Source organism: Mesocricetus auratus, unplaced genomic scaffold (assembly GCF_017639785.1).
Source record: "Mesocricetus auratus isolate SY011 unplaced genomic scaffold, BCM_Maur_2.0 Super-Scaffold_6730, whole genome shotgun sequence".
NCBI lineage: Eukaryota > Metazoa > Chordata > Mammalia > Rodentia > Cricetidae > Mesocricetus > Mesocricetus auratus.
The window spans coordinates 6,353,134-6,380,484 of record NW_024429184.1 but is presented as its reverse complement, the minus strand read 5'-3'; the positions used below and the strand labels follow the sequence as shown (position 1 = coordinate 6,380,484).

At 42.2% G+C, this 27,351-nt stretch overlaps 1 protein-coding gene across 3 annotated transcripts in view; it reads left to right on the top strand.

Annotated features, from left to right (window-relative positions):
• Window positions 1-27,351, top strand: part of Fktn (fukutin) — a 49,819-nt gene that overhangs the window by 5,160 nt on the left and 17,308 nt on the right. For 2 of the 3 annotated variants that reach the window (XM_005076488.4, XM_040738276.1), the window contains exons 2-9: window positions 1,974-2,182; window positions 3,798-3,857; window positions 5,613-5,816; window positions 7,727-8,004; window positions 9,873-10,005; window positions 16,083-16,212; window positions 18,896-19,029; window positions 20,155-20,282. In XM_005076488.4, coding sequence (XP_005076545.1) covers window positions 2,078-2,182; window positions 3,798-3,857; window positions 5,613-5,816; window positions 7,727-8,004; window positions 9,873-10,005; window positions 16,083-16,212; window positions 18,896-19,029; window positions 20,155-20,282 — 1,172 coding nt within the window. In that variant the 5' untranslated portion in view covers window positions 1,974-2,077. Of the gene's footprint in view, window positions 1-1,973; window positions 2,183-3,797; window positions 3,858-3,877; window positions 3,909-5,612; window positions 5,817-7,726; window positions 8,005-9,872; window positions 10,006-16,082; window positions 16,213-18,895; window positions 19,030-20,154; window positions 20,283-27,351 lie in introns of those variants that run through there. The other variant, XM_021230914.2, reaches the window with a different exon arrangement.

The window sequence follows — 27,351 nt, the reverse complement described above, 5'->3', positions numbered from 1 at the left end:
ACGCTGCCCCTCCTAACCCGGTATTCCTATGAACAGCTGGTCTTGGGGACTCAGGCCATTCAAATGTAAGAAATAAAGGAAATGAGCATGGTGCATCAAAAGTACTTCAAGAGGAAAACAAGTGACCACCCATGATGAAATCCTGCAGGCCTGAGGAGGGCAATTTATGAAACAGCTACGTCTTTAAAATGGAAGGCAGAGGACTCAGTGGTTGAGACATTCTGCTCTTCCCAGGGACCTGCTCTTCCTAGTACCTATGTCGGTGATTCATAGTAACCGCCTGTAACTCCGGCTACGGGGCATAGGACACCTCTGTCCTTTACCTGCACCTGCACACATGTGAACACGCCTTTTAAAATGGCAGTGTTAGCTGGACCTCAGTGATAATTTGCTTGCCAGTCCCAGATAGAAGCCTTGGGTTCAGTTAGCAGCCCTGCAAAAATTACAAGCGACGTTCATTGGCTCGAGAGCTGGAGGTTAATTATAAGGGAGCCGTCCGGCAGAGCTCAGGTGAAGACACTAGGAGCAACGGGCACGCTGAAATGGAAAGTCAGCGGTGAAGCCTCGGCGAGGTGGCTTGATGACAGGCTTTGGAAGCGGAGCAAACTGAGACAGGAAGGAGAGGAGATACACTTCTTGTAGTTCCGGAAATAGAGAATCCAGTGTTGAAATGAAAGTATTCAAATGACTTAAACGCTTCCTACAAATAAATCTTTATATGTTGAAAGAACACACAAAGACCAGAGGAAAATGAATATACAGTAATCACTATCAGTATGTAGTCTAGGACAACAAGGTAGGGAATATGTGTACTCCATTGTGCGTCCCATTGAAACAGACCAGATTCCCTGGAGGGGGCTGTGGAGCTGAGCGTTAGCAGGAGACTGCTGAGCATTGCAGGGCAATGCTATGAACCCTGTAACTTACTGAGAGAAGCGAGTGTGACCTCACAGCCAGACTCTACTGACATCTGGCTTTAAGCAGCGCAAACACCGAGAGTAAGCAGTACCTTTACTTTGTTTTGTATAAGCTGCAGAGAAGCTTGAGTGAGCAGAGGGTATACAGGGTCACTGTGGAACACTGCGAATAAGAGTAAAATAACGTAGTATGCAACAGAATAAAATATCGAGGTAGAAATACATAGGAAAGGGAAAAAAGACAGAAGGTAGCATAGTTTGCCAATTTCTACTTACAACCAGAAAACATAAGATGGAAAACTTAGATTATTGAGTAAAAGGGGTATTAGTATTCTTGAAGAAATAAACCAAAACACTAGAGGGCATTTAAAAGTAATTAACCAAAATCATGTATTGGAGAGGAGGTAGGAAATATATACACACTAAAATCTTACTCTAAAGAAATAATTGAAGGTAATACCCAGGACAAAAGACCAAAATATTTACCAAGGTGTTCTTTACCCTTGCAGATACCAAGGCCATTGATGAGCATCCCATATTTTGCATGCATGTGTACACACACACACCCCTCACAAGATGAACAGCTAGATACTATGCTCCTTGACTTTCTCACTTTTTTCCTGTGGGAGTAGTTCTAAGTATGATCAGAAGTAGTATCACCTTTCAATTTGTCAGACATACATTCTGAGATCCAAAGGTCCCAGGCCAGGTCTGTTGAGTCAGAAACATTGGAGACGCCCCTCCCCTGCATCCCTTCTTGGTCAGAATGCCCTGTAGAACTGCAGGTAGTTTTTCTTATCCTTTTTCTTTTCCAGTTTTGCTTTTGGTGTTTGAGAAGGGTTCTTTTTCTGTGTAGCTCAGGCTGGTCTAGACCTCACTGTGTAGCTTAGGCTGGCCTTGTACTTGTTATATCCCTGCCTTAGCATACCAGATGCTAGTATTATAGCCATGTACTACCATGCTTGGCTACATAACTTGTGTGTGTGTGCTATCAATGATTATTGAGGTTAATTTTCTTTTCTATTTCTTACCAATTTGACCTGTTCTTCTTTGCAGAGGTACCCCCTTTGTTTGCAGAAAACAATTATCTTCCTGTTTCATGAAGAAGATGAAAACTACTGGGTTACTGTTAAAAACATCTGAGAGAACACTACAGACCAATGAGTAGAATCAATAAGAATGTGCTCTTGGCCCTTTTAACACTGACAAGCTCTGCATTTCTGCTGTTTCAGCTGTACTACTACAAGCACTATTTGTCAGCAAAGGTAATTCTGTTTTTTTCTTAGTAGACATCATTGTGACTGTGTGTTTTCTTAATATTTAAATTGAAGTGCATACAATTAATAATGTGTAACATTTACAGAAGCATTTCTCCCTGAGGTTCTCATCTTTGTAGGATTTAGCAAGCAGTTCAAAATTACAATGCATTTATTCCAAACTTGGCCAATTCAGCAGCTTAAAAATTCAGCCTCCTCAGGTCTGGAGGGATGGCTCAGAGGTTAAGAGCACTGGCTGCTCTTCCAGAGGTCCTGAGTTCAATTCCCAGAAACCACATGGTGACTCACAACCCTCTGTAGTGAGATCTGGTGCCTTCTTCTGACCTGAAGGAATATATGCAGGCAGAATACTGTATACATAACAAATAAATAAATAAATCTTTTTTTAAAATTCAGCCTCCTCTCCTAATGTAGTGAAAAACAAATTACTGTCTACAGTCTCCATCGTCAGGACGGGGGTCACAAAGTTGCCTCTGCTTTTATTTGTTGTTGTTTGTTTCTCTCAAATGTCCATATTAAACTGTTACTGTCTAAGGTACAGGTCTTTTGAGAGACTGAGTCTGGCTCTACCTCAATTACTCTTCCTCCCTTTTCACCTCCAGTTAACAAGTTCTAGCATTTATTTAAGCAAGCTCTAGGCCAGGCACAGTGACATGGAGACAGCGTGCCCTGGGCACCTGTCCTTGAGGGTGCAGTTTAATGAGACGGAGCCTTTTTAGGAATGCTGAACACGTTGTCTGTAGGGTGAGGTGCTTCTGATTGTCCGTCAGCACCGTCAGTTACTTATACTTTATAGGTAGAAAAGCATTGACCGCACAAGGAGCTGTCAGCTTCTTTGCGCTTGAGACATTCTTCTTGTTTCTAGACCGTCCAACATTCTCCTATTTAGTTTCAAACTATTTGGGGGCTTATGACATGAATACTTCTTTCATATGAATATTCCTTTCTTCCTTCTGACTCTCAGAACCTGGACATCTAAAAAGTACTATTAACTTATCAGTTACCTAGAACAGTTGAAGTAATAGTGCACATAATGAAAAGTGTGCTTATTGGGGCCATCGGTCAACTAGAAGTAATGATTTTGCAGTGTTGATATGAGGGAGTATATGAGGGGGTGCTTTTTTTTTATTTGGAAGTGTCAAACAGAATCTGATACTTGAGATGGGGTCATTATTATACTTTTGTAAAGCTCACTTTCCATCTCATCACTAATTCAGTATATGGAGATGAAGTTAGAAATATGGAGTTAAATGGACAAACCCTAATTTCAGAGATAGCAGAGAACAGGCTGGTTCATGCTGTAGTCTCAGGACTTGGGAGACCAAGGCAGGACAGACAGAGGGATAGAGGGGGTGGGGGCGGGAGACAGACAGATGTAGAAGTGTGGGTACAGATGCTATTCTACCATGGGCATTAATTGGTTCAGAAATGCTGGCCATTACCATTGAATAATTCCAGTAACTTACTGTACTCTGTCAGTGTTTTACATCTTGGGTTATTGTATTATAAATTATATGATGTTTTGCTTTAGAGTATGAAATAAGCATTTGAATATTGTGTGTTGGGCTTGAGTTTACCAAAATATACTTTTGCTGTCTTCTAGAATGGAACTGGTTCATCAAAATCCAAGGGAAACCGAATTGGATTTGATAGTACACAGTGGGTATGTACTATAGACAAGGGAAACCGAATTGGATTTGATAGTACACAGTGGGCATGTACTATAGACAAGGGAAACCGAATTGGATTTGATAGTATACAGTGGGCATGTACTATAGACAAGGGAAACCGAATTGAATTTGATAGTACACAGTGGGCATGTACTATAGACAAGGGAAACCAAATTGGATTTGATAGTATACAGTGGGCATGTACTATAGACAAGGGAAACCGAATTGGATTTGATAGTACACGGTGGGTGTGTACTAGACAGATATCTCCATGACAGTGTTTGTGTTGTCTTTAGTTCATTCACTGATATACTTCTCCAGTATTTGTTGAATGATAGCAATGACAATAGCAACCTTGGACATGAATAGACTCTATGTCGAGTGCTTTACATGGAATATCTCATTTTGTCCTTATGGAAACCTAAAAAGTCAGTATGAATATTGCTCTTGGTTTAGCTAGTCAGGGAGATTAAGGTTAGTTGGGTAGTGAACATCTGAATCCTGAATTTAACTTTCTATTTCTAGAATTCTTGTCCACTGAACTATAATGCTTTCCCAAATATGAACAAGAATCAAACTATAAGTATAAAGGGAAATTAATAATCAGGGATAAAAATCTCAGTGCTTCCTTTGTAAGATGAGAGGGAACAGATAGTGTAATATATACATTAGGATTTTTTTTGTAAAGTTTCAGAACATCCATATTTTAAAAACACATTTTCTAGCCTTTTTTTTCTGCCTGATTAACAATGCTGAGAGAGAGCTGAGATGTAGCTCAGTTGGTAGTGTTTACCTAGGATGCAGGGGGCCCTGGGCCCAGTCTCCAGCGCTATGGAAACCACACATGGGAGGGAGGAAGCAGGGGGACCAGGAGTTCAAGGACATCCTCAGCTACAGACACTGTTCAAGGACAGCCGCCTGCTTGAGGCCCTGTGCCAACAACAGTTTTAAAGATTAAAAGATAGGAAATCACAGCCATGATACATGCCAGCCTGTGTTGTGGGAAATGAGCAGATAGTACCTGTGAATACTTTGTTTTATTTTTTTTACTTATTTATTTATGTGCTTCTTTGTTTTGTTTTGTTTATGCTGTTATTTTGAGACAGGGTCTCACTGGTGTATCCCTGGTTGGCCTGGAACTTACTGTACATACCCTGACCTGCCTCAGACTTTGTGGTAGTCTCTGATCTCTGCCTCTAGAGTGCTGAAGTTACAGGCAGGCATACGTCACCTTCTCTGGCCATTTTTGGCTCCCTACTTTGTATGTTGTAGCATTTCCTACTCTGACCTAGCATGACTTGTTCTCTTCCCTGGTAGACTGTTCGCTTCTTAAGGACAGACCATGTGTGTTGCTCATTTGCTTATTCCTAGTGCAGTGATAAGCATGGTGTCTATTGTGTAGACACTCTGTAAGTCCTTAGAAAATTAATTGAACAGAAATGAAACAAAGTGAGTTGTGATGAGCTAGGCCTAGTGAGCCAGGCCTTTTAATCACACCACTAGGGACTCCTGGGCAAGAGGAATGCAAGCTCAAGGCCTGCCTGGGCTTCATAGGGAGTCTAAGGCCAGCCTGGGTGACTTAGTAAGGTCCTCTCCCAGAATGAAAACTACAGAAGGGACTGGGGAGCGAGCTCAGTGGCAGAGCACTCTCCTAGCATGTGTGACATCGTGGATTCAGTTCCCCAGTCCTAGGGGCAAAAATTCTTTTTGCTTCACGGTTTCAAAGAGACTCCTTTCCTCTCAAACAGCGTGCAGTTAAGAAATTTATTACGTTGACATCCAGCCAAAATGCGCCAGTGTTCCTCATTGACCCTTGGATTCTGGAATTGATTAGTAAAAACTTGGAACAAGTGAAAAATGCTTCTCAAGGTTCAGCGTCGGACTGCAGATTCTTGTGTGCTCCCAGAGACTTCACTGCGTTTGCGCTGCAGTATCACCTGTGGAAGAGCGAGGTGAGTCAGCTGCTCCCAATGATGGAGATGGCTCCACCATTTAAAATGCAGAACATCCACGGCTCTTAGTGTAAGCTGTATGGGAGTGTTTTCTAGGATACGAAGCCTCGAGCAGATAAGGCATTTGCTCTTCTCCGGGAAGGCTGAAATAGTGTGGCTGTTGACGCTAGCTTGCCTGCCCACTGATAGCCAGGCTGAAGTTCTTGGTCCATTCCCATCATCATCCCGGCATAGCTCTGTAGTGCCATGGGAACAGCACAGCCGTGCTGGTGTGGGACAGTGAGAGGAAGGGATGGGACATCTATCTTTTGAAGGAATTGTTGTTCCCGTATCACTGTCTTGACTATAGTCACGACCTCGAAGAGGCCAACGTGAGTGTTGGGCATCTCCGTTAACATAGGCAAGCTAGGAAGGGTCTTGTGCTGAATTTCCACTCTGTGTTGCATAAGGTACACCTCAACATAGGATTTTGTCCATAGCACTGTTCTTGTGTTTTGTATGTACACAATATTAGTTTGCTACTCATGTGAAGTATCTTTTTAGATGTGCCCACAAACTTGGACTTAAATTTCTTAACCACTGAGCCATCTCTCCAGCCCCTTGAACTTATATTTCAGTCTTGCTTTCTGGTTTAAATAAGTGGCTTCACCTGCAAAGCCTTTCCTAACAGTGGTCTTCCCCATAGTCACATATGTGGGGCCTCCTCCCTGGCCTCTGTACTCTAGTCCTCTCCGGTGGTGTTGCCTGGTGCAATTAAGGCAGAGTTGCATCCAGCAAGTGTTGGAGCTGCTGGGTACTCAGGTGCAGATCCTGAGACCCTCCTTACCCTCCACGAGGGGTGCGAGCAGTCAGCAAGCCCAACTGGGCTTCCCAAGATGGTGATTGCTTGGTGCTCAGGATGGTGGTTCATAACACCAATTCTGGCCTCGGCCTCTAAATACCAGTTTATTGTTATGGTAAGAAATATTTCTTCACATTTCCAAAGTATTTCTTGAGTGCAATGCACTTTTTTTTTTTTGAGACAGGGTTTCTCTGTGGCTTTGGAGGCTGTCCTGGAACTAGCTCTTGTAGACCAGGCTGGTCTCAAACTCACACAGATCCGCCTGTCTCTGCCTCCAGAGTGCTGGGATTAAAGGTGTGCACCACCAGCACCTGGCCACTTGCTACTTTACAAGAAAGGGATGTGCACTTAGCAAGACTGATAAATATAACTAGAGTCTTGGAGGAAGCAAAAGGCCCTCTACGGGCTGGTGCGATGTGCAGCAGGTGAGCTCGCTTGTCACCAAGCCTCCCAGTCTGGGTTTGATCCTCGATACTTGTTTCTAAGTCCTGTGGCCAGTGGGACACTGTCTTAAAGCTTCATGTCTCCTGACTATAGGTTACACATAAGTCCTGTGGCCAGTGAGACACTGTCTTAAAGCTTCATGTTCCCTGACTATAGGTTAGACTTAAGTCATGCCTTCCTTGCTGGCCCCACATCGTTTCTGTGGGTAGTAAAGGAGAGATCCGTGTGCTTACACTCTGTTCACATTGAGTGGCTTTGTGTATTATTAGCTATGCTTCAAAAGGGCCTGGCTAGTTACGTAGTTCACCGCCTACGTACGTATATATATGTCTTTACGTCATCTGTATACGTCTTTAGTCATGCCTAAAGTGGGTGTGGTTAGCGGTGTGGTAAACTGCTCTTTTATTACCTCATCTGTATGCGCCTCTAGTAAGTCACGTGGTTAATGGCGGCATACAGGCTTCCTCCTACAACTCTCTGTGTACTACTTTTATTTTTTTAAATGGTCTGGCCAAAAAGCAAATTAAGACAGAAATATGGCTTAACTAATGGTGTAACCATCGCTTTAGTTTTGTCACTAGTATTTGGTTTTAAATATTCAGGCTTGATCTTTGTCTCATGCTAGGATGGCTGGTTTCGGATAGCTGAGAATATGGGATTTCAGTGCTTAAAGATTGAAAGCAAAGATCCTCGACTAGACGGAATAGACTCCCTTTCCGGAACTGCAATCCCCCTGCACTATGTCTGTAAGCTGGCCACTCACGCCATACACTTGGTGGTCTTTCATGAGAGAAGCGGCAACTACCTCTGGCATGGTCACCTACGGCTCAAAGGACACATGGACAGGAAGTTTGTTCCTTTTCGAAAGTTACAGTTTGGTCGTTATCCTGGAGCTTTTGACAGGTAAGTCTGTAACAATAAACATTAATAAATCCATAGTATCGTGTGCTTATGTTTATGTATACACATATATGCTCATACATTGAAGTATTATAACCCAGGGACACCTGCTGCAGTTCTGCATCAGCATGGGTGGGGCAAACAAGGCAGAAAAGAATTACAGTGTTCATGGAATAAAGGTACTAAAACTAGTATGGAAAAGTGACACCCCCCCAAACAACATAGACTGTATCCCTAGATGGGAAAGGTAGAGAGGGAGTTAGTGAGTGGGGTACACAGAGACCTCCAGGAAGCTGACAAGATCCAGTGTCTGTGATGAAGATGAAAACACAAATGCTTGTAACTCGTTGTTTTGTGCCTTTGTGTCTTGTGTGTGTGTGTGTGTGTGTGTGTGTGTCTGTCTTGTGTGTGTGTGTTTTGTTTTCCCTATGTCCTGAGGTGGTGGCTCATACCTGTAAATCCTAGCACTCAGAGGCTGAATGTTGCAAGCTGCAGATGAGGCTGGGCTAACTAACAAGTTGCAGGCTAGCCTGGCTGCAGTCATGAAACTCTGCCTCAGGAAACCTAGACAAATCATAGAATGAAAATGGTGCTCTGTAGAAGTGTGTCCTTTCCTATCACAATAATAAACACTGCTGGCGAGGAACACGAGGTGAACCCGGACTGTGAATGTCAGCTTTCTTACCAGAGTCCTGGAAATCATCAATAACGATGTCATAATCTGTCTGAAATACTGGAGTCTGATGTAAATATAGCAGTGAATACTTGCCCTTCACCTTAAAGTTTACCATTCTTATAAAAGTTTTCATATCAGAAACCTTATGAGGCCACTTTCAGAGAATCACTGCTTACTGCCACGCTTTAGAACTGTAAGGGAGTGCTTAGTTTTGTTTTCTTATTAGTGTTTAATGTCACGCGTTTGAGGAACAGCTGAAAGGGCGTTCAGAACTGGAGAAGTCGGAAATATAAATGACCAAAAGTGACTAGTGGGTTGTAAGAAACAGTTTGTTGTCAATGTTGCATCCTCTATTTTTGTCGAAATCTTGCCCATTATTCACATTTATGCAGTTTTTTCTTATTTTGTGTTTAAAACAGGGTTGTTGTTTTTTTAAGGAAGTCGATTATTTAAGGTTTTAAAAGTTCATATCAAAGTTTAATTAACAATTTAGTTAAGTTCAAAATCGCCAGCTAAGAAATATGTTGCAAGTGTAATGTGTGCCAGTGGATATAGTCACCTGTACATTTCATGGTTTTCCATAGGAATAGACAGTTCTCAGGAGTAGTGATAGAAAGTGGGTTTCAGGTATCTTTCCAGTCAGTGAGGCTCCCAAGTGACTCTAATTTACTCAGTATTTCTTAAGTGTAAGAACTATCTAATTCTCTAACTGAAAAAGATGTCATCTAATTTTCATTTCTGCTTAAAACGCCAAAGTATCTGTAAAACTATTTTAGGTGCACTGAGCCACGCCTAGTGGCACAGACTTGTAATTACATCCCGGCTATATGAGAGGCTGAAGCACAGGGACTGCAAATCCAGTGCCAGCTGCAGCGACTTGGGGAGCCTGGAAGAAAAAAAAGAGGGATGGGGTGTGGCTCAGTGTAGCATGCAGAGGGTCCTGGCTTCAACCCATAGAGCCATCCCTCCTCCTCACCCCCAAATTAGCGGCCTTAATGAAAACACTTAAAACTAGAACTCTGTGTTTCTATTGGACATCAGATTTACAAGGCCTAATAAAAGTTGCTGATTGATGCCTCAAGTATTTGAGGAAAATTCACTGGATGTTTAACTCCTTTGCTAATGTTTACCATTTTAAAAGGCTGCCTGTGTCCTGGAGTAAACCTTGATAGTAAATCTTAACTTTCATTTTCAGGCCAGAGTTACAGCAAGTTACTATTGATGGACTAGATGTGCTTATTCCAAAAGACCCAGGACACTTTCTAGAAGAAGTACCACACTCCAGATTTATCGAGTGCAGGTATAAAGAAGCTCGGGCATTCCTTCAGGTTAGAGACAATACACTTCTAAATTAAATTAATGAGAATATTATGCCTCATTTAGGTTTTAAGAGGAAATGAAGATGGCTTATGTTAAGTTGATAATTTTTCATCCTGCTTATTTTCTTTTCATTTAAAGCTAAAAACTTAATGTTTTTTCCCTGAGGTCTGGGGATATAGTGTAATTGGTTGAGTGCTTGTCTGACATGTATTGTGGGTTCTGGGACTTAATCACAGAGATCCATCCCACTTTAGAGATGCGCAGGGTTCACGTTGATTCCCACCACCACATAGAGCAGGTGTGGTGGCAGCAGGTGCCTGTAACCCAGCACTTGGAAGACAGAGGCCGAGGGCTGAAGGAGATGCTCCACTACATAGTGAGCTCAGAGGGCCTGGGCCAACAGGACCCTGTCTCAACTAGGAAAACATCAATTCTGCAGGCTGCCTGTTATGGCAAGGCTATAACCAGCCCCACACCCAGCCAGCTAAGGCAGGACCTCAGTTAGAAAGCATCCCTGGGCTTCATGCTCCCACACACTTTTTTCTTGCCTAAATGGAGAATGGACATATATTTATTGCTTTGTTTTATTAGACCCTGATAGAATTAATACTGGCTTCATTCCACAGTTGCGATAGCTCACAGCTTTATTTTAAAAGGACTTTTTTTTAATGAGTCCAAGTTGACTTAGAATGTAGCCATTGAAAGTAGGGATTTTTTTTGTCAGGCATTTGGCACTGAATATGAGTGTGTGAGTGTGTTTGGCAAAATGTTAGACAGGTGCTGTACGACGCCAGCTCAGTTTCAGCTTTTTTCCTGTGCTGTTCTAGCCTTTTGGCTTCTGCTATAGTGATACACAATGATTTTGATGGATCTAAACTTCCAGCTGCAACAACTGTATGAAACTAGAGAAACAGTGAAGACAGTTTGACTGTGGAGATTTGGTTCCCCGATTCTTCTACTTGCCTTGTATGTGGGCGGGTCCAGCCCACCGGGCAGTGCCACACCTGTGCAAATGATTCTGGGTGTAGAAGACTTAGAGCTGAGCAGGCCAGTAAGTGGCCTTCCTGCAAGGTCTCTGCTTCGGTTCTGTTGTTTCTTTATTTTGCTTTTTTGGTGGTGGTGGTGGTGGTGGTGGTAGTGGTGGTCTTTTTGCTTTTTGTTTTTTGTTTGTTTGTTTGTTTTTGTTTTTGTTTTTCAAAACCAGGTTTCTCTGTGTAGCCCTGTTCATCCTGGAACTCACTGGGTGGACCAGGCTGGCCTTGAACTCAGCGATCCACCTGCCTCTGCCTCCTGAGTGCTAGGATTAAAGGCGTGCACTGCACCGCCCAAGTCTGTGCTCCAGTTCTTACCTTGAATTCCTACCCTGACTTCCCTCGGGGATGGAGTGTGACTAGGAGTTGTAAGAGGAATTAAACCTTTTTCTCCCCCAAGTTGCTTTTTGATCATAGTGTTTATCACAGCAATAGAAAGAAAATTAGGACACATAGAATGAGAAACTAGGTGTCATTTTGTATTGCTGCCCAATACCAGACTCAAATACAAGGTGTCTCGGATGCTGTGTGCTGATGCCAAGACGCTGGTTCTCCTCGCTCTTCCTGGCCTGTTTGAATGTACTGTTGTAGGGCTGTCGAGCAGGTGAGAGGCTTTGCCTCTCCACATGGTAATAAGAGGTAGAAGGTGGGGTTTGGTGCTTCCTGCCCCAGGGCACTGCCCACCTCTGCCAGAGCAGTTAGCACAGTGCAGTGTGTCTTACCTCCGAATTCTGTGAGCGTGGTAGCAGACACCTTGTTTTATTCACCGTAGTCAATGGCTGCCCTGCCATTTGTGATGCCTGATTTGTGTTTCCCTGTGCCGTTGTGTTGATATTACTGATAGGGAATTGCTAAAAGGCTTGGTAATGATTTTATGTTTATCCTCTTACGTGTTTCATGCTTTGTTAAGTTAGGACCATGATAAGTAAAATACCAGGAGGGTAAATTAAAATTAACTTACACCTATTTGAACACTTGATGGCGCCAAACAGTCTTAAATGAAATGAAACCCACAGTATGGTTATAGCAATGAATTAATCCAATAAAAAAAAACCTTGTAAAATAGCCCCCTAGCTTTCCAGTTTATTTTAGTAGTGATTTTTAAAAACATTATCAGACTTACATAACAGCTTCAAGTACAATACAAAAAGTCATTTTTTGGTTTTTTTTTTCTGACTCATTTGAGAGTGGGCTATATAAACCAGTGTCCTGAAGCCTCCAATAACTTAGTATTTTCTAAAAACTAGAATATTCTCTATATCTGAATACAAAAAAAACCAAGAATTAACACACAACACACATTGCTTTTAATTTCGATCTAACTGTGTGTGGTAGCACACACCTGTAATTTCCACATTTGGGGGGTCAGGGCACAAGGACAGACTAAAGCTCAAGGCCTGCTAAGGCATATAGCAAGACCGGCTTTAAGCATCTGCTAAGGCATATAGCATATAGCAAGACCAGTTTTAAGCATTGCCAAGAAGCTCACCCTGAGCAGGTGACACTTAGCAAAGCTGGATACCCTTGAGCTCCTAAACAGCTTCCAGGGAGTCTCTCCACCCTAGCAATTGTTGACACCTTTAGAACCTTGGGGTGAAGCCTGTGAGTCTTGCAGCTTGGGGAGCTTCCTGTGACTTCTAGGTTTCATTTCCTTCCCGGGTCCTATGGCCTCCCTCCTCCCTCTGGTGGGAGTGTTTGAGTTCAAGGGCTACAGAACACTGTTGATGTTCACACCATTCACTCAACTCAAGTCTTACATGCTTTTGTGACTTTGCTTTTTCCCTTTGTAATTCTCAGTATTTGTTTGCAAGTTACTTTGCAGCTGTTTAAATGCTAACATTTCTCATCACAGCTATTATTGAAATAAGGAACCCATGGTTTCCTGTTTTAATGAGTTGTAGACCCTTACTTTCATCTTTGATTTTCCTCTTCAGATTGTTGCTGTGTGGCTGGTAGAAGACTTGTCACCCGTGTCTTCTGTCTCTTCTCCATCTTTCTTCATTTTTCACAAAACATAGATGTCCTAAGTTCCTCTTCTGATTTTCCTGTCCCGGGCCTGGCTTCAGCCGTTTCTCTAAGTCATGGGCCCTTGCCAAAGTCTGACAGCAGGCAGCATGCCCATTGCTGTACACAGGCCCTCTCGCTTAACAGTGACATTATGCATATGTGTATATATTTATTTCTAAATCTGTTTTTTGAAATCCATAAGTTCAAATCATTATCTACAGCCCAATTAAATTGTAAGATCCAACTAAACAATATTGGATAACTTATCAGGGTACCCATTACTGGAAAAAATGGATTAGCAGCCATTAATTGCCTGTAGCTTTTCATCTAGAGGTTGAGGCCTAGAATTTCCCCCATCCACATTGTAATGTCAGCTAGTGCTGTCATTGTTTAGGTAACCATATTGCTAAGATTTGTAGGTACACATCCTGTTATCTATAGAGGACACTATCTCATAGTGAACATCCCGATATGAAGATTGTGTTGCAGATGTCTTAACTAGAGGTGGGCACTCCAACATCAGTTGAATTCTAGCTTGATTCCTCCAAGCCCTGTGTCTGAAGTGTGTAGTGTCTTCAGCAATAGGGTCTTTACCTTCATTTCCGGAACACAGCCAAAGATGATAACTTGCATTGTTTTGGGAGCTTCCTAGACTCCTCTAACCAATAGCTTGAAGGGAGGTTTCCCATAAGGCAAGTGTTCTTTAACGGAGACGAAATTGTAGCTTTAAGATGCGTTTTAACATTGGCAGTCATGACTGTTGAGCATTTAGTCTAAGTAGCAGCTAGGTCTCTAAGCATTTAGCTCTAGGCATTCTTTCTTAGAAGCATAAGAATGCATGCCTCTCTCTCCATTCATATGTTCCAGAAAAAGTAGTGACTGAGGAAAGGATGTTTTATTTCAAGGTATCCTGTATAGTTTGTTTAATCCATAGATACAACCTTCCTGCAGGGGACTTCCTTTCATAGGACACTCTTCCCTCAAGAGCCACATAACAAGGCTATTCCTTACAGTCCCAGGGACATGTCTCAACGAACTACATTCTCTCCTGCTTTGCTGTAAAAAGAAATCAGATGACATTCTAGGATACTGTCGGAACCAGTCATTTCTTCACTCAGTATCTGCTGCTTACCTACTATGTACCAGCTGGCCCTCCACAGCTGTAGGTTAATGGGGGAGAAATGTGGCTCCTGCCCTCACATGTTTGCAGCCTCACTGGGAAACTGAGACAAAACCAACAGTCACACCTAGATAGAAAGAGCTGGAGAGGTTGCTCAGTGGTAAGAGCACCGGCTGCTCTCCCAAAGGACCTTCCGTCTGTAACTCCATTCCCAAGAGATCTGATGTCCCCTTCCTCCTGCCATGGCCACCAGGCATGTACATAGTGCACAGACATGTGTACAGGCAAAATACCCTTATACATGAAACAGTGAAAGAAGAATTAAAGATTTTAAAAGTCTGTGTAAGTGGTAACTGTTGTAAGTTCATGGAGGAGCCGACTGTTTTGCTTGGTTTTCTGTGTTAGCAAATGTTGAACAGAAACACACTCGTCTGTCTTTTTAGGGAAATCAGGGTATTTCTCAGAGCCTGGAGCTAAAGCATGATTCTGTTAGCCAGGGGCATGGTGAAAAAGAAAGCAGCATATAAAGTTGCACAGGCTGGAAAGATGGTGGTACATTAGAGAAGTTACATTTTATTACTGTAACAAGACATGTAAAAAGAGGCTGGCGATGAGGCCAGACCGGTACCCAGAGACCTGTGTCCCTGGTCTCCTAGGCCAAGTAGTTTGTATTTTGTTCCATAGTGAAATACCACTGAAAGACTTCATACTGTTTTCTTTCGTTACAGAATAAAATGTAGTAAATCAGAAAAGTAAAATGACTAAGTAAAAGGTAACAGAACAAATCCTTATACTTTACAAAAGGGCTTTCATTCAGATCTGCAAAGTAGTTTCATAAAGCATAGTTATTATCTTAAGTTATAAATGAGGACATTAACTACAGTGAAATTTGTTTCTTCCATGCTCTTGTTCATTTGTCAGACGTAGAGATACTGTTCTAGACACCAGGGTATTTAACTCAATAACCCAGACAAGCAGAGTCTCCTCATTGAGCTTGCACTCTTGTAAAATGATCTGCCCTTCTGATAGGAAGTGGACCCAGAGTTCTACTCAGATGGTCTGACTCAAAAATGTCTTTCAGCTTAATTACCCGATCTCTAAAGACAGGTAAATGACTGTGCATCTGAGACATCGTTTAATCTGTTTTGTTTAAATCATGCTTCTAGCTCTGCAATTAGCTCATTTTTTTTTCCTCCCAACTGCCCAGCCTGCACAGAAGAAACTGAAAACAGTTGAAGTCTCATTGTTGAGGAACCTTAGTTACTTATGTGTCTTCCTCTTAAACTGGTTTCTAGAGTCTAGGTAAATTATTTTAATGTGTGACTAAGAAGTAACTATAAACTTTGATTCTGGGCTGTTGGGGTATACGCATGAGTGTAGGTATGTGGGCACATTTGTGCGCTTGTGCCTGTGAGGCCAGAGGTTGGGACTGGGTGTCTTCCTCTCTTACACCCTGATTATATCCACTCTTGGGTCCCTTGTACACCCCCCCCCAGTGTCTTCTCGTGTTTTATTACCCACAGAATCCGATCAGTGCTCCCTGCGTGCACATGGGGCGGGGCCATGCACCAGACCTTGGACAAGTTAGCAGCAGCCCACAACTGCTTCACCTCACCTTTTGACAGAGGAGAGAGGGTCTCTCCTTTCACCTGGAATTGGTGGATTCGCTGGTCTCTGTCCTCTCCCACCCTGACATCACAGACCGACATCAGCACTCCCTCTTTTATTTGGGTGTGAGACTCGAAATCCAGGCCTCCCTTGTGCTGGTACCGCAAACCCTTGACCCGCTGAGCCACCCGAGCCCCCGAATTTTAACTTTGTAAATAGAAAAAATAGTGTTAGTTTCCAAGTTTAATTCAGATATCATAGAAATGTCCCTAGCATTTTAGCGGTTGTTGTAATAGATAACTGTTTATTAAACTTGCAGCAGTACCTTGACGATAATACTGTGGACGCTATGGCCTTTCGGAAGAGGGCAAAGGAATTACTGCAGCTAGCAGCCAAAACATTAAAGGAACTGGGAGTGCCCTTCTGGCTGAGCAGTGGAACTTGTCTGGGTAAAAATGCTTTACTTTTATCTCTGTCTCATCCTTTTGGCTTTAGAAGTGAATGCTTGAGGGGATCAGGCATCAGTAATATTGGAAGTATAGTATTTATAAGTAGAATGAACATAAATGTATGAAGCAAAGATGTGTTGACTCCTTTAAAAAAGTAATTGATGAAATATAAAATTGGATCTTTTTAAGACTTGTTTATTTATGCATTTATGTATATGAATGCTCTATTTGCATGTCATGTACACCCGCAGGCCAGAAGATCTCATTACAGATGGTTGTGAGCCACTGTGTGGCTACTGGGAATTGAACTCAGGACCTCTGGAAGAGCAGCCAGTGCTCTTAACCTCTGAGCCATCTCTCCAGCCCTACAAAATAGAATCATAAAGCCACTTGTATTTACTAAAAGTTATAATAATGGGTACAGATTTACATCAGACATGTAGATTATGTTTGGTTTTCAGTTAATCCTTAAATTAACATTTTACTATTTCTGTCTCAAAGATTATTATAGATTTAAACTAAAATTTTTCAGGAAACATTTCCAGTGAGAGGAAGCTTGACAGACATGCTTTAGGGTCATCTGTAACTTTCCCAGGTCATTGAGAGCATCACAGGTTAGACATCCCTATTTACCTGAGATGGGGAAAGACACTTTCTGTAGTTTTAAGCAGCAGCTGTTAGAATCTGAAAAAGGTTTCTGGATACACTATTGATTATATTGGCTTCTTGGCCTTCAGAATTATGTAGATCCTTAAGATTGTTGGTTTTTTTTTTCTGTTCCTTCTCAATTATTTTTGTAGTTGATTATAATTGTATCTGGTTTTGTGTGTGTGTGTGCGTGAGAGAGAGAGAGAGAGAGAGAGAGAGAGAGAGAGAGAGAGAGAGAGAGACTATTTGTACAAAAGTTAGTTCTAGTTAGTTCAGCATTTAAAAAGTTACGGTAGATTTTATTTTTCAGTTTAGGACACTTTGCGACTGAAAGAAAATGCCTTAAATAATTGTGCAGGGGCAACAGGTGCAGCCTGGGAACTGTGGCTCTCCTGTATACTGGGCTGTATGAAAGATGGCATGCTTCGACTGGGTGAGCTGCACATCTTTAATCCAGCGCAGGAGGGCGAGGCAGGAGACTCAAGTTCAAGGCCATATTGACGTAGCAAATTCAAAGCCTGTCTGGAATACGAGAGACCCCGTCTCAACAACAAAATAGTAAAAGCATACAAGAGTACATGATAATCTCTTATGTATGCATATTTGCTCTAAAGCTGTTTATAGAAGCATGTTTGTTTTTATAGTCAGTAACCAAAAGTGCTTAGTCATTTGTCATGATTTCAGTTTTTACCCTTGTGGTTTATTTTATTTATAAAATAAGAGGATTATATATATACTGTGTGTTGAGTGATATTTAAGAACGCTTTTATTTTTAGGTTTCGGTAGGTTCTTATGTGTTTTATTTGTTTGTTTTTGTATTTTGTGTTTTAAGCAGGGTCTTACTATGTGGCCCGGTCCTCAGACTCTCTATGTAGAGCAGGCTGGCCTTGAACTTACAGAGATCCGCCTGCCTCGGCCTCCTGAGGGTTGTGGTGAGGTGAGCACTGCAGCACCTGGCAAACCTTCATTTTTAATAGTTCATAATTGTTTATTAGAATTCTCTTAAAATGCCAAATAATATTTTGTAATAGCAATGCTTACTGGGATGACTGTAGACACTTACTTTACAAGCTATTGGAGGGCTGGAGAGATGGCTCAAAGGTTAAGAGCACTGGCTTCTCCTTCAGAGTTCCCGAGTTCAATTCCCAGCAACCACATGGTGGCTCAGAGCCATCTGTAATGAGATCTGGTGCCCTCTTCTGTCATGTAGGCATACATGCAAGAACAACACTGTATATAATAAACAAACCCTTAAAAAATATTAGAATGGAAAGATGAGAAGCAGGCAGGGAAGACTCGGGAGTTACTAGTGACGTGAGGGAGTAAGCGCTCTTAGAGCATTGCTGAGGCCCCTAAGCAAGACGTAGATGCACGGGCAACACTGGGAAACAGTGTTGGTGTAAACTGAATATCACACTGTAACTAGAGCTTGTGTGGCCCATCGGTTACCAGCTGTGGGAGCTGCTAAGTGCTATAGATTATGGACTCAGGAAAGCATATTAAGAGAATTAAGTATTCTTAGCACATCTTAAAGCAGTCTAAGTCATTAAACATTAATGATTAAACACTTTGAACAGCAATTGTTTAAGTGGATGGCCCAATTAACGTATTATTAAAGCTAATGATCTATTCAGAAATTATTGTGTATCCTGAAAACTTTTTTTTACACAGAATCTCACTGTGTAGCCCTGGCTGTTCTGAAACTCACTATGTAGAACAGAACAGGCTTCCCTAAAGGTGTCAGTCACCATGCATGACTTTGTTAAAGCTTTTGAGGGAGCAGAGCACTCAGACCAAGGGGAGAGAGAGGAGGGGGAAAGGAAGAGGAGGAGGGAGGAGGAAGAAGGAGGGAGATTGATTCTTCAAGATAACTGCCTTAACCAATTGTTTAGTTTGGGATTTAACTTTTAAAAAATAGCTTGGATGAAGCACCCCAACCTTAACTTTATGAAATGATAGCCATTACTATAAAGTTTGTTCATGATATAACTCATTTCCCAAATATAATCTAAAAAAATTTCCCCCCACCTTTTAGGATGGTATCGACAATGCAGTATCATTCCTTACAGCAAAGATGTCGACCTAGGAATTTTTATACAAGATTACAAACCTGATATTATTTTGGCATTTCAAAATGCAGGACTTCCACTCAAACACAAATTTGGAAAGGTTGGTGACAATCAACTTAATTTCATAAATAATGTGTCTCAGTTATAAAGTTTACCTTAACTAACTTATACATAATTAAAGATGTGGCAAGTGTAATTTTATCACCCAGCACTTACCAGGTTTGGCTTATTACCCCTTAACATTTCTGTACTACTTAAGGAAAAACTCGAAGACATGGCCTTATATTTACTAATAATGATGGAAGAAGGGTCTTGGGCTCCTGTAATAGATGTATTGCCTTCTCTTATGCCATAGTGTGGTATGGAGATAATATAAAGATAGAATCACACCTGCTCAATTTTTTTCTGAGTCATCTAATTAAATGCTCATTTAGGACTAGATGTCATAAAAATCAGCGCAAATATACCATTGATTGCTAAGGGATATGGAGCTGTGTTTAGCGAATGTTGAGTTCCTTGTTTGGCTCTCATGGGCTAAAGTGAGTAACTTCCTCAGAGGCTAATGTGGCCAAGATGAACTCTGGACAGTTTGATTGCTCTTCCAAAAGCCCATGATCCTTTGTGATAATCGTGCTGTTCCCAGGGAAGTAGTATCCTGAAAAGCAAGTCAAATTTTTTTTATTCCTGAAAAATTATTTCTCCCCATTAGAAGTAGTCATTATAATTTATTTTTTAAAAAAAGTTTAATGTTGTCTGAGGCTAACATTAAAGTAGAAGGTTTAGTCATTCAGCAGAGACTTGCAAATGCTGGTGTCTCATACTGTGCTTTCCAGGGAAGTGTGCAGACGGGTTCATGAGCGCTCGGGCCACGTAAATTATCATGTGACGCTGTTGAAGACACTGGCACCAAGTCCCGAGTGAGCCCTGCTTTTAGGATAAGTTCCCCTTTCTTTCCTCCTTTAGTTAGAAGGGGGCTCTGGAATACGGTACTTCAATTTTCCCTGCAGAATGACAGTTTTACCTACCATGAAGCATTTACTGATGAATTGTCATCAGTTTAAGAAACATTATTTTATATGCGTTTAAGAAAAAGCTAGTATACTATCCCACTTTCACAGCTTAAAAACATGCATTCAGGATTATACGTAAAACATTTTTCTTTATTTAAAATTTGAAAATGTGTTCCTGTTGTTCCTGTCTATGAAGGTTTTCATTTTCCTTATAGGTAGAAGACAGCTTGGAACTATCCTTCCAGGGAAAAGATGATGTAAAACTTGACATTTTTTTCTTCTATGAAGAGACTGACCATATGTGGAATGGAGGCACTCAGGCCAAAACAGGAAAAAAGTTTAAGTACGAGCCAGATAAGTACTTACTAAAAGGGGGCTATGGGAGTCATTTCAGAAAGGAGAAGGGGCCATTCCCCTGGGGCTCCATCAGTGGTTAATATGCTCCAGCTTACCCAGAGTCCAGATTTCCTGGGAAGTTCACATGAGAACTTGCTGTGAGGATGGTCTGAGAGGAGGAAGCATCGCCAAGGCTGGTCAACCAAAGAAGCCATGTTGAGTTAACGCAGTCAGTGCGCAATGCTGTTTTCCTTGGGTTCATCCCATCCTCCTAGGGCCCCTGAGTCTTCACCTGAAGTTTGTAAAGTAAATTTGTTCTAGAGGTTTGAAAGTTATCTAAACCTTTTTCTGAAAGCTATAAACTGTCCCATAATTGACTGTGGTCCTAGGGTATACTCTTTAAACTTTTGTTAATTATAAAAACTACGTTGGTTTCTGACAACACAATCTACTGAATAAAATCTGAGTGTAAGATACATAGAAATAAAAATTTAGAAAAAGAGAAATGTACCAGTGTGACAGCTTAGCAGGTAAGACACTTGCTGCCAAGCCTAACAACCCAGGGACTTACATGGCGAAAGAAAGACCAATCCCCCAAATAGTTCTGAGTTCACACATGCAGCAAACTGTACCCCCATACATATACATACACAAATAAATTAAAAGTAATTAAAAAATGTAAATATACTTAGAAATAAGCAAATCAATGACTATGAGTGTTTCTTAGTGTGGGTTTCTATTGCTGTGACGAAACACCATGAACAAAAAAGCAAGCTGGGAAGGAAATGGCTTGTTTGCTCACACTTCCACATTCTAGTCCATCATCGGAGAAACTCAGGACAGGAACTCAAACAGGGCAGGAAGCTGGACCCAGGAGCTGATGCAGAGGCCATGGAGGGTGCTGCTTAATGAGTTACTGATGATGGCTTGCTTACTCCGCCTTTATTATATTATATTCCAACTGCAATTTCCCCTACCTCCCCTCCCGCATTTTTTCCTCCTCCTCCCCTATCCCCCAGGTCCACTCCCATTCCATCTCCTCTCAGTACAGAGAAGGCCTCCCAGGGACATCAACCAAACAGGACATAACAAGCCACAATAAGACCAGGCACACACTGTCACATCAAGGATGGACGAGATGACCCAGTAGGAGGAAAAGGGTCCCATGAGCAGGAAAAAGAGTCAGACACCCCCCACTCCCACTGTTAGGAATCCCACAGAACACCAAGCTATTCAGCCATAACATGTATGCAGAGGGCCTCAATCAGCCCCTACAGGCTCCCTGACCTCAGCGAGCACCCGTGAGTCCAGTCAGTTGATGGTGTGGGCCATGTTCTCATCGTGGCCCTGACCCCTCTGGTTCCTCTGATCCTTCCTCCCCTCCTCCCCAGGACTCCAGAACTCTACCTAATGTTTACCTATGGAGTCTGCATCTGCTCCCATCAGTTTCTGGATGATGTCTCTGGCCTCTTTGATTAGGATTTTGCTAGGCTCTGGTCCCAGAACGCTCTGCAGGCAGGACAGGCTGTAGGTTGAAGGTTTGTGACTGGATTGGTGTCTCAGTTCCTCTACTCGAGTATACTTGAGGCCGTTCCTGGATACAGAAGATGGCTGGTTCAGGCTCTGTGTCCCCCATTACTCAGAATCTTTCCTAGGGTCACCTTCATAGATTCCATGGAGTTCTCCATTGTACTCCGTTTCTCCTTTCCTTCCCCCAACACCTAATCCTTCCCATCCCCAACCCCACTAAGCCCCAGTCAACCTGAAAAATCTATTCTACTTCCCCTTCCCAGGGAGATCCTTGTTACTTAGCCTCTCTGGGTCTGTGGACCATAGCATGAATATCCTTTACCGCTAATATCCACTTACCTACCATGTTTGTCTTTCTGGGTCAGGGTTACCTCACTTAGGATGATTTTTTCCCAGTTCCATCCATTTGCCTGCAAATTTCCTTATGTCATTGTTTGTAACAGCTGAGTAGTTCTCCATTGTGTAAATGTAGACATTTTCTTTATCCTTTCTTCAATTGAGGGGCATCTAGGTTGTTTCCAGTTTCTGGCTACTGTGACTAGAGCCGCTGGAACATAGTTGAGCAAGTGTCCATGTGGTGTGGTGGAATGTGCTTTGGGTCTATTCCCAGGAGTGGTATAGCTGGGTCTTGAGATAGATCAATACCCAATTTTCTGAGAAACTGCCATATTGATTTCCAGGGTGGCTCTACAAGTTGACACTCCCACCAGGAGTGTTCCTTTCTCCACATCCTCTGCAACATGAGCTGTTGCTTGTGTTTTTGATCTTAGCCATTGTGACAGGTGTAAGATGGATTCTCAGAGTAGTTTTGATGTACATTTCTCTGATGGCTAAGGATGTTGAGCATTTCTTTAAAATAGTTTCTCAGCCATTGGAGATTCCTCTGTTGAGAATTCTGTTGAGATCTCTATCCTATTTTTGAATTGGATTATTTGGTTTTTTGATGTCTAGTTTCTTGAGTTCTTTATATATTTTGGATACTTGCCCTCTGTCAGATGTGAGGTTGGTAGCAATCATTTCCCATTCTGTGGGCTGCCATTTTGTCCTGTTGATGGTATCCTTTACTGTAGCTTCTCAGTTTCAGGAAGTTCCGTGTATTAACTGTTGATCTTGGTGCCTGCACTATTGGTGTTGTGTTCAGGAAATTGTCTCCTGTGGCAATGCATTCAAGGCTGTTCCCCACTTTTTCATGTGTCAGTGTATCCATGCAAAGATTCAACAAGGAAGAAGAATTACAGACCAATCTCCCTCGTGAACATTGATGCAAAAATACTCAATAAAATGCTCACAAACTGAATCCAAGCACACATATCAAATGGATCATCTACCATAATCAGGAAGGTTTCATTCCAGAGATACAAGGAAGGTTGAACATATGGAAATCTGTCAATGTAATCTACCATGTAAACACTGAAAGAAAAAAAATGACATGACCGTTTCATTAGATGCTGAAAAGGCCTTTCACAAATCAAGCACCCCTTCATAATAAAAGTATTGGAGGTATCAGGGATATAAGGACCATACCTAAACATAATAAAGGAAATCTACAGTCAGCCTGCTTTCTTATAGAACACAGAAGCTCCTGCCCAGTGATGGACCCACCCACGATGGGCGGGGCCCACCACGATGGGCGGGGCCTCCCCTATTAACACTAATAAAGAAAATGACCTACAGGTCTGCCTACAGCCTGATCTCATGGAGGAACTTTCTTAGTTGAGGTTCCCTGCTCTCAGGTGACTTTAGCTTTGTGTCATGTTGACATAAAACCAGCCAGCACCATAAGTGACAGTTACAGTTGGGTAATTGGGGGTGGTGGAAATGTTTACAGCTTATTTATTCAAAATATGACAGAAATTCCAAAGTTAGTGTATAATGAGTTTCTTCCTTATAAGACAGAGTACCTTAGAATTTGAGATCATAGAGTTGGCTTTTAAATGCCACTGTACTTGTTACAAGTTCTGTTGCCTTCAGCAATTTTTTATTTAACTTCTCTATATAAGGTTTCTCCACTTCAAAGGGGAAATAATATTAGACATTGTCATGCAGCCTTGTTTTAAGGATTAAAAATATCATTGCATAAAGGACTTTAAGGGTGTCCAGATATCCTGAGTGCTGTTAGCTGGTGTGAATACCACTGCGGTAATAGTGGGGGGAAATGACCCCTTCCATAGTCTTGTGCGACATATAGAATAGATGCCATCCAGTCAGCTCAATATGAAGCTGCTACACCTGTTTTTTGAGATTTCACGTAATGTGTCAGTCTTTTGTCTTAAATTCCTAACAAGGGTGAATGTCCTTCTCACTGGTGTGACCTGAAAACAGAATCCTCGCGAGAAGTGCTCATTGCAGTGCAGGCACCACACTTTTTGGTAGAGACAGCTTTCGTCCCTCCCTCTGCTCTGTATAGTAGCAGTGTTTGGGAGGTGTGAAGTTCTCTGACTAGCGGGAGAAATGAGCAGTGAGGGAACTGTCTGGACAGATGGTATGCGTCCCAGATTCCCCGCCATGTTACTGTGACCTTAAAAGGCAGAGAAAAGAGCAGGGGAAGGCTGTGTGGAGCCGTTTCTTTGGAAAACTCCCCGGCCATATGCCATTGTCAGCACTATTTACTTTAAGGAAATACAGGATTTATCACACTGCCATTTCTGGAGGGGAGGACCTGAAACTTAACACTAGTGTGAGGGTTCTTTAAATTTTATAATACTGATTTTTTTTGTTTGTTTTGTTTTGCTTGTTTATTTTTCCAAGACAGCGTTTCTCTGTTTTGTTTTGGAGGCTGTCCCGGAACTTGCTCTGTAGACCATGCTGATGACCTTGAATTCACAGAGATCTGCCTGCCTCTGCCTCCCAAGTGCTGGGACTAAAGGCGTGCGCCACCAACGCCTGGCTATAATACTGTTTTTTGATTTTGTGTTTTTTAAACTCATGTGTTGTTCGTTCTCTCTAAGAAAACCTTAAAATTATGGAAGGCTTTTTTTTTTTTTTTTTTAAGGAGGAGAGCTCCATGGAAGAAAAGCGTCTCTTCCCACTGATGCTTTCTGACTGATACCTTGGGCTCTAAGATTTACTCATAATTTTACTGTTAAGAGCAACTGTAAATAGGCAGTGGCCAGCGTGTCTGCTAGGTGCACTCCTCCGAATCTAGTTTTAGGTAATCCCGTATACACTCTGGATTAAGTATTCTTGCTACCATCTCGGGCGGGAGGAGGCTGGAGCACAGGGATGTGAAGCCGCTTCGTCTCAGGCCATGGATCATTAGCGACGGTGCCACGATTTAAACTCAGGCTTGTCCGACTCTGGCCTAAAGACTTGAGTTAATAGCCTAAGTGAGTTGATCCGTGTGAAGGATTCAGAACAGTGCCTGGCACCCCATAAGTACATGTCAGTTTTAAGTCCTGCTTCTATTAGCACTTGTAGATTATAACACCACTACTGTCATTCACCTTCCACACATGCTGGCATGATTAGTTACCCTCTGAGTGAGCATGTTCTTCCCAAGTATCATCCTGTCTTTTCCTTCTTTAGTTCCCATTAGTCTTTCACTTTTTTCTTGTTATATCTTAAAGATGTATGTTCTGTGTTTCATTTTCAAAAGTTGTCTGTGTTTTTCATATTTGCTTTTCATCTATAGAGTCCAGATTACGATGACAATCTAAGAGGTTTTTTTGAGGGGTGCTGGAAGGGAGGGGATAATCTGGGGTTTTTTTGTTTTTGTTTTTTGGTTTTTTTTTTTTGCAGACTTTGTACCTAATTAGCTTTATTGCTTTCTAACGTATTCAGTGCAATATATAGGTAAAGCTACCTTAGTCTAACATTCTTGTGGGACGTTTTTCCTTTTTAAAACTTTATTGGCATATTCATTGTACATAGTAATGGGTTTTATAAAGGTATTTTGTTTCAAACATGTTGTGTACTTTGGTCCACCCCATAACCTCTTTTTCCTTGCTCCTCCGATTCCCCTTCCTTCTCTTAGTTCTGCTTCTAATTTTTTTTTATCACACATTGCCTTAGTTAGGATTTCTCTTGCTGTGAAGAGACACCATGACCATGGCAACTCTTATAAAGAAAACATTTAATTGGGACTGGCTTACAGTCTCAGAGGTTCAGTCCATTATCATCGTGGCAGGAAGCATGGAGGCATTCGAGCAGATACAGTGCTACTTAAGTAGTCCTACATCTTACAGGCAACAGACTGAGACACCCTGGGTGGTCTGCTGAGCAGAGAAAACCTCAAAGCCCGCCCCAACCAGGCCATACCCACACCAACAAAGCCACACCTTATACTGCCACTGCCTATGAGATTAGGGCCAATTGCATTCAAACTACCCTGGCCCCCATAAGCTTGTCACAATACCATAATGCAGAATGCGTTTAGCCAACTTCAGAAGTACCCATAATCTGTCTCGAATCAACAATTTAAAATCTAAAGTTCCGACTATACATTACCATTCCAAAACAGAGGGAAGGGAGTATAGTGAGGAGATACTGGGCTGGTTCCACTCCCTGTTAGCTGCTTTCCTTGGCAGGTTTACCACCACTCTGGAATCTCTAGCATCTGGCATCTCCAAGGCAATCCAGGCTTCAACTTCACAGCTTCCCACAATGGTCTCTCTAGGCCTCGTTCAGGGACACCCCCATACATACCTGACCTCAGAGGTTTTTTTTCAATCCTTAACTCTAAACCCAAACTGCCAAGTTCTATTGCTTGCAGGGGCTAGACCGTGACCCCTCAATCAAGTGCATCTTTACCAGATTTCTGTCCTTCACTGCCTAAGTGAAGTCCTGAAAGTTGGCCTCAAACTCAGAGATCTGCCAGCCTCTGCCTTCCTAGTGCTGGGATTAAAGGTATGTGCCACCACGCCCAACTCTAAGATTTTCATTAGTTCCTTTGGAGAGTTGTACACATATCTGGATGGGATCTTGCCCTGAGGTCACCACTTCTATATTCCGTTTCTTAATGGACATAGGATTTAGCTTCATTCCACTTCCTGGTGTTTTTTGTCCTCAAAATTTATCTTTTGTGATATTCCCTGCTCAGCTTGCTCCTTTGCATTATAAATCTCCATTAGCCTTACCACTAATAGCATATGACAGTCTGTACTAGGCTGTTTAGAGACTTCCTCTGCCAGCAGAGTTCATACCGTTTCACTTTAATCTCAGGCAGACAAGGGCAAATGCAGCCACTTTTCTTAACCAGAATATCATAAGAATGATCTCTAGGCAACATCCTAAAATTCTACTCTTCTGAAAGCTCTTGACCCCCAGAGTTCATCAGATCACACCCAGCACCACTGTCTTCCTGCTCCTATTCCTGTGGCTCATTAAGCAGCACATGAAGCATCCCACTGCTATCCTAACTCAAAGTACCCAAGTCCAAACTCCTCCAGACAAAAGCATGGTTAGCCTATCACATCAGAGCGCCGCTTACGGTTTCAGAGACTCGGTCCAGTATCAGGGTGGGGACTTGGAAGCGTCTAGGCAGACAGTGCTGGAGAAGTAGCTAAGAGTCCTATATCTTGCAGGCAACAGGAATTCGACTGAGATAA